The 7638-nt window shown below is 36.9% G+C and overlaps 1 protein-coding gene across 1 annotated transcript; it reads left to right on the top strand.

Moving 5' to 3' along the window:
• The first annotated feature begins 3255 nt into the window (after positions 1–3255).
• Positions 3256–6081, top strand: helt (helt bHLH transcription factor). The gene is made up of 4 exons (XM_079463361.1): positions 3256–3715; positions 4314–4418; positions 4553–4649; positions 4748–6081. The coding sequence occupies exons 1-4, from the start codon at positions 3686–3688 to the stop codon at positions 5191–5193; spliced, it is 678 nt and encodes a 225-aa protein (XP_079319487.1). The 5' UTR covers positions 3256–3685; the 3' UTR covers positions 5194–6081.
• The last annotated feature ends 1557 nt before the right edge of the window (positions 6082–7638 follow it).

Here is a 7638-nt window from a genome sequence, read left to right as displayed (position 1 = left end):
TCCATTCAATGAACAATAGTTTAATATAAGATTTTGCAGGTTTTTCTACATTTTACGTATTATTGATGATCTATTGTGATGCATGAACAATGCTGAATGTCTCGTGTGAAGTGATGCAGAGGAGACTCACGGTGGCGCGCGAAGCTAAAGGATTGTGTGTGTCTCTGGCCCCAGGTCACCACGGGTCACCGCCTCTTGCATGACAACACGTTGTCCAGAGATCAACATTTTTTCCCATCAACGTAGGATTTTCAAATCTCATGAAGGTGCAACACTGCAATACTGTTTAGTATTCAGATAAGGTTTACTTACATAGCCTATGGATTGCAGCACATTGCATGGAATTACAATTAGCTGGTCGTATACAATTTATATTTAAAATATAAAAATGTACTTTCACCAGTTGTAACATCAATTAACAGTGACAAATTAAAATACATTTGTAATCATTTAAATTACCTCTAAAAGTGACTTGAAAGTTTATAGAAGTTTTTTTTATCTCCACATGATGGCGCTTTAGAATTACTAATAAACTTTCCTCATTATTTGGCTGGAATAGTAATGGCTGGAATACACTACGAGACTTTGCAACTCTGAAAAGATATATTTTTTAAACTAGACATCATACACTTGCAAACTTATTGAAAGTTACAGATATGAACACACTAATTATAAAATCTGGAAACTGAAAATCTGGGCAAATCTGAGCAAAAGTCCTGTAGTGTGTTTTAGCCTTAAGATGTTCTGAAAAGGTCAACTATGTGTACATACAAACTTTTTTATATTCAAATTAAATCGTTACATTGAAAACATTTATGTTTTGTAGCCATAAGCCATAAAGAAAGAAAGGAAACATGGAGGACAGTCAGTACAGGGCAGTTGCTAAGACTTTAAAACCACACTTAAAAGCTTTGCCTTAGCAACCCCTCACACAAGTGAAAGCATTCCCTTCTGTCAGCTGGTTAGTCCTTCTGTAAAAAAGTGTTGTTTGGTTAGGATATAAGGCGAACTGTACTGCTTTAATCAGAGTGACATGCATGACTGCGCTACTAATTCTCTTTCACATGGTTAGATCCTTACAGACAAAGTTCAGCTTTCAGGTAGCCTCCCTTTAAGACTCTGATCCCTATACAGAACAATGTTTGGACAGCTTTAAAGACAGCTTTTGCATCGCAATGAAACATTGATACGACAATTAGAAACTTTATGACAATTATGACATTTATAAGCCAAACACTTTACACAGACTTGTGATAGACTAAGTGGGTTTAAAATGGTCAGAAGTTTCATAATTTCAAAATTTTAGTATGTTTTTTATTAACATACTGTACGGTAATGATTTAAGAGGGATTTGCAGCTGCCTCAGATTTAAAAAAGCACCTGCCTGTCATAAAAATCTGTTTCTTGAACATTTAAACAAGAATAAAATCCAAAACGCATCCAGGCGCTAAAATACAATAAAAAGGTTAAAAAAGACTTCACAATTATTACTTTACATTTCTCTTAAATTTGTATAAATACATCTGTGACTATACAAATACAGAACTGTATTAAAAAGTGACGTTTTTTATTTTTGCACTTTTGGAGACGCTGAACAAGAAACACGAGACACTTATTAAGTTTAAGTCCTGTAATATTTTACGCAATAGCTTATTTGTTGACGCATTCAAAGTGAGGTTTAAAATATTTTAAAACGTAATTGTATTTTCCGTAATATTAATTAATTTTGTCTTAATAAAATGTCAATATGCAAAAATGCACAATAAACTTGTTGCTTTGGTCTTGTTTTTCTTTCCAGCTTTTTCACATACTTTTTGTTTTCTTTAGGTGCTTTTACATGAACATGACTGCATCCCATCAGATCGTTTTTTAAACGTATAATATTTTTGTAGTGTGTTGTATTGTTAAGTAAAGAGAATTAAATTACTGTCATTGGACACATTTCTGCTGACGTATTGTTTTTCATCAATTCACAACACGTTTTAAAAATAAGATTAAAGATAGGGACATTACAAAACTTCAATATCTGAAACAAATTCGAAACATTTGTCGTGTCGTCTCCAACGAGTGTTTGCGTAAAATTTGTTTGATATTCAACTATAAAAGTAATAGGATTTTATGCTTTAGTCTACATCGCTGGTGCTTTTCTTTTGCGCGCTGTAACTCTCCATAGCTTTGGGTATCCAATAAGCTTGGATTCTCTAAAAGAATCTCCAAATCTTTGATTTTTCCCTCCACGATGCACACACGATTTCGAACTTTAAACTATGGCCAACCTTCCGGATTAAAACGTTCCCAGTGGAAAAAAGCAGATGAGCCAGTCTTATTGGCGCATGAAGTCTGAGACTGCTAGTCTGGGTGAACACAATAAACCTGTTGTTAACCTTGCTGTGAAAATATGTTTGATAAAAACAGCCAATTGTTGTATGAAATGTATTCAAGTATAAAATAATGCCCTTTGTTGGGCACAAACGTGAGCAATGTGGGGGTACAAAAGTCCCCTGTGGCATGAATTGCGCTTTGGCGTCGCCACTTGGCGCGTTACCCAGACCCCTCTATACGCGATTGTTTCTTTCTTTCTAATGACATTTACCGGATCAAAACATGCTGTTAATTCGATCAGAAAGCTTCACCCTTCACAACAATACCAGAATGATTTCTCTCAAAGTTTGTTAAGTTGACCGAAATTAGGCAAATGAATAGGGGTCTCCAGGCGCAGGTGACGGACAATAATGCGCGTCAGCACCAGCTGCATTCTTCTTTATTTCTCCTTTTCTTTTCTTTCACTGCATTATTAAAATTTAGGCCAATGAAACTATTCATTCCGCTCAATAGACATTTTCTTATAGGATAATAGGATACAAATTGAGCCCCTCTGAAGGGAATCCAGCGGTGGGTAACCCTCGTGTGCCAAAGACGGCTAGAGTCTGTAACATGGTCGGAGGGGCCGCTCGTGTGCCAGGCCGGGTCCCCACACCTGCCGAAGTCCCTAACAAAACTAGAGAATGTAAACAAAAACCCGACCGTAGCCCATGAAAGATGGACGTGTCACCAAGTCGTGTGAGAAACGCCTCGAACAAACGGGGGGACTCCGTCTCCAAAAGGTCTCCCCTGAACTCGGCGGAACAGCCTATTATGTGCTTACTTAATTACTATAATAACAGTAGACAGGCTTTAACCCTGAGACGGGCCTGGGGTGGAAGTTAAGATCGCTTGCTGGGACCCATAAACAGGCGATCGTGTGAGAAACGCGACGTGGAACAGAAAGAGACGCCTTGCTTGAGGGGCTTTGTTTTCATTGCGCGCACTGCGCTCGCGAGGATCCTGTGGCCATCACAGCTCACATCTTCAGCATGGGCTCTTACTATGCAAATAATATTCTACAACTCATCACGTGTCTTTAGATAGGCCACGTGGATTAACAAAGTAGGTCTGCCCCCCGCTAGCCCGCTGCTTCAGGTTTTACTATTTCTTTAACTGATCCTAAGTGCACACATTAACCAAAAGCTTGCTTTTAATCCTATGGAATAATTTAAGGCAATGAATGCGCTTGTCATCGGGGCGAGCGCTTTATAAGCCTCTGCTTCCAGTGTTTCTCATCTCAGTTCGAAGCTTCTGGAGAGAGGAAGACATACGTAGTCTGGCACACTTTTTTTAGTTTGATCATTTATCCTAGTTTTACCAAATGATGGCATCAAAGATGAAAGATCGCAAGGTATGTGGATGGGTACTTTCCAGGCGCACACGAGAGAGCACTTTGTACATGCAGACAGTTTTTGTGTTGTTTTAATATTTTGCTTTAAAATACCATTAAAACTAACTGACATTTTTTAACTTGATTTTTTTTTCAGAATGGCACTATTTGAATGTACAATTGCTATACACGCAGGGCTGCTCACTCGCCTTTTTTTTAGAAAGGTTCATCGCAGAATATAGTGCTTGCTTGATTTTACTGGGCGACGTTTAATATCTAGAACTTTTATTAGAAATGACAATTTAGTTAATTTAATCAGTTGATATGTAAAAGCGATTTGTTCAATGACATAGCCTACTGACTCGTTTGCCAGTGCGTGTCTAGGCAAACGCGCAACGCGACTTTCCACGAGATTGCTGATTAAGTGTTTTTACTGTAGGCTATTCAATGACTGATTTGGGTTTTTACACAAAACAATAACCACCAACAAGCCAATGCAATGAATGCTGTTTACAATGGTGACCTGTCCAACCTCATTTAGGAAGGCTATCCAAATCTCAATCATGCGTAACTATGTATTCCGTAACTTAATATGCCATACTATGTTTCCTACCCACAGAAAACGCCTGTTTCTCATAAGGTTATTGAGAAAAGAAGAAGGGATCGAATCAACAGATGTCTAAACGAGCTGGGAAAGACAGTTCCCATGGCACTGGCTAAACAGGTGCGTATTTAAAACACGGACCGATTTGCCAGTGTTTAAATGGCTTGTGAAATGTGATTTGCTCATAACTGCTTTTATTTTTGGTAAATATTGTTGATGAACTGTCTGAAAAAAACGGGTTTGTATTAAAACAGAACTCTGGGAAACTGGAGAAAGCTGAAATCCTGGAGATGACGGTCCAGTATTTACGCGCGCTCCACTCGGCAGATTTCCCGCGCGGGAGAGAAAAAGGTGAATGTGAATTAAAACGAAACAATATAACATATAAATGAAAAAGATAGATATATGACATAAAGCATTCGTTCTCACACATATCTTTGTTTTCGCAGGAGAACTGCTCACAGAGTTTGCGAATTACTTCCATTACGGCTACCACGAGTGCATGAAAAACCTCGTTCACTACCTGACAACAGTAGAGCGCATGGAGACCAAAGACACCAAGTACGCACGGATCCTCGCGTTCCTTCAGTCCAAAGTCGTAACCGAGCCCGTGTTTGGCGCTTTAGGTACCATTTCACCAGATCCAACAGACCTTTTGTGCCAGTTGGAGTACCAGAGTCCGAGCCCGACAGAGTCGGTTTTCCAGCAGAGCCCACCCGGACACTTTTCCTGGCACAGTTCGGCGCGCAGCCCCACGCTCGCGTACCCAGCAGTGTCTCAGCACAGTGGATATTTGTCACCGGTTCAAGGACTTGATCATCATTACATGAACCTCATCGGGCATTCGCACCACAACGCCTTTAGCTTACACAATGCACAACACGCTGCTCTGTAAATACAACCGGTTCTGTCTTTATTTATATGTGTACATGTGATATTTTAATATGAAGATATTGGATTGAATAAATTGCATTTGAATATAGATATTTCTTATGTGTGGTAATCTGCTTTTGAAATCAATCATGTTGGCATTTGTTTATTATTTACAGCATTAAAAATAGAAGCGATGTTTAACAGCTCATGAAATATACAAGCAAAACTAAGGAAGGAGAGGTTAAAATATGTCCATGTTTATATTTCACCGCACAACCACTAAAAGAAAAAGAATGATTACATTGTGCAATGAATACATTTAATACATTAATTCATAAAATATAAATGTAACAACTTTGTAGCCTATATAGGATAGTTTTCTTTTGCATGAATTTGCAAGACCCTCCCACTTTCTATTCACCCCTGAGAAAATAAATTATAGCATGGGATCAAACTGTTACAACATGTTGTGGTTTATATTCTCATCCTCCTGATCAGTATACTAGACTGTAGTATTCCTCAGATTAACACTTATTTTAATGGTCTGCTGGTCTGAGACCCCTTGATTGACAATAAGTTTCTTTTAGGAGAATCTGTTTGGACTCAAATACCGCCCTCAGTGTCTCTTCCACCTATATTTAAATAAAATGCCAATATCAAATCATATTGGCCAAAACTGAATGTTTTTTGGGAAGGAGACTAAATAGAAAAAAATTATTAGAGGCTAAATGAGAATGTTTATCATATATTTATCTTACTTATATTTATGTCTCTTTCATGCACACCTTAAATCTATTTCCAGCACAAACAATTATAAATTGTGCCATTTGTATGCTGTGTGTTCATACAATTTACCAACGTCTAATTCCGTTTTTTTGTATTAAAAACAGTTGTGAAAAAAACCCTGCAGAAAAACAGATTTTAGTTTCATTTATCTTTTATTTTCCATTAGTTTCTAGGAAAATACCAAAAACCTAATATGCTTTCTACCCTGGTTATATGTTACATACTTCTTTAAAAAATAAGACTTTCAAACGATTAATCACCATTAATCTCATCGAGAAGTTTGTGTTTACAAAATACTGGATGCCTGTATACTGTGCATATACATTTTGTATTTATAAACACATACACGAATATACATATTTAGGAAATACTTACAATGCATTTATATATATTAACCAAATTTTAAATGATATATAATTATATATTTATATATTATAATTTTTTTCTTAAATATATGCATGTGTGTTTATAAATATGAAATAAATATGCACACAGACATATTACGTAAACACAAACGTTTGTTCTTGATGCGATTAATCGCGATTAATCGTTTGATAGCCCTATAAAAAATGTAGTTTTTTTTCTCATAACCTATTTAAGATTTAAGAAACTGAAAACAGTACTTATAGGAAAGTATCATCAATTATATCTTTATAACAAAGTTTTACCGTGTAGTTTTAAGGAATATTTCTTTATATTTTATTCATTTTTAGTATATAGCTCTATTAACAATAAAATACTATATATAACTATATATAAAATGACTCCATGTCCAATTAAAAAACTGTTTAAAAAATATATACAGTGATAAATACAAAAATATGAATTTATGAGTGCTTACTCTAAATGTCCACGTCCAATACACTGATATTTGATGTTAACACATTATAAGACACAGAAGAAGGCAATTAATACTTATGAGTAGTTCTTCTACCCACATATAAATAATATGTCACAAGTGAGTCAATCTGGAAAATATATGTGATTTCCATACTTAAGCAAACCAGACAGACAGTTGTTCAATGTGATCAGGACTAGTTCAGGGGAGAAATGGCCACCAAAGTGGGAAATAAAAGAACTTGCTGTCAGTGCATATTATTTTACCAAGTTCCAGTCAGCCATGACGCTGATTATTTCTAAGATGTTGGCACTTATGTCCCTCCTCTTTAAACTGTAGAGGGTTTCACTCTTCTTGGCCTCTACAATGGCACAGAAGAAGAGAGCCACATCCCTTTTCTCCCCATCTCGCCTGATTTGTCACCCTAAATACCCCAGAAACCAATATCACTGACATCTTCAGAGACATTAGAAACTACATTATTCACCTATACAGTGAGAGAAAGACACACAGAGCTAAAGCAAGATGCTTGTAGGTTGACTTTCTGGAATATCCAGGGTATGTTGATTGGTACCAGGCAAGATTAATTCTCTCCAGATGACTTAAGCATTTCAACCCTCCTTTTCAAAGTCTGTATTTAGCCCACCGCCTGCAAGTCTTTCTTTAAGTAAGTTGTATGGCACTAGAGTAAAGTGAAAGAAAGAGAGAAGGATTCTGAAGAAGGTGGGAGAGTTTGTGCTAGTTTTGGCAGGGGGTTGCTCCATTGTGGCAGGGCTGAAAGGAAGACGATCTTGGGTTCCTTGGGCTTCATCCTTGACTGGACCTGAAGAAAAATAATCAGCC

This window comes from Barbatula barbatula (assembly GCF_947034865.1).
Source record: "Barbatula barbatula genome assembly, chromosome: 8".
Lineage (NCBI taxonomy): Eukaryota > Metazoa > Chordata > Actinopteri > Cypriniformes > Nemacheilidae > Barbatula > Barbatula barbatula.
This window is presented reverse-complemented; position numbering and strand designations above follow the sequence as displayed.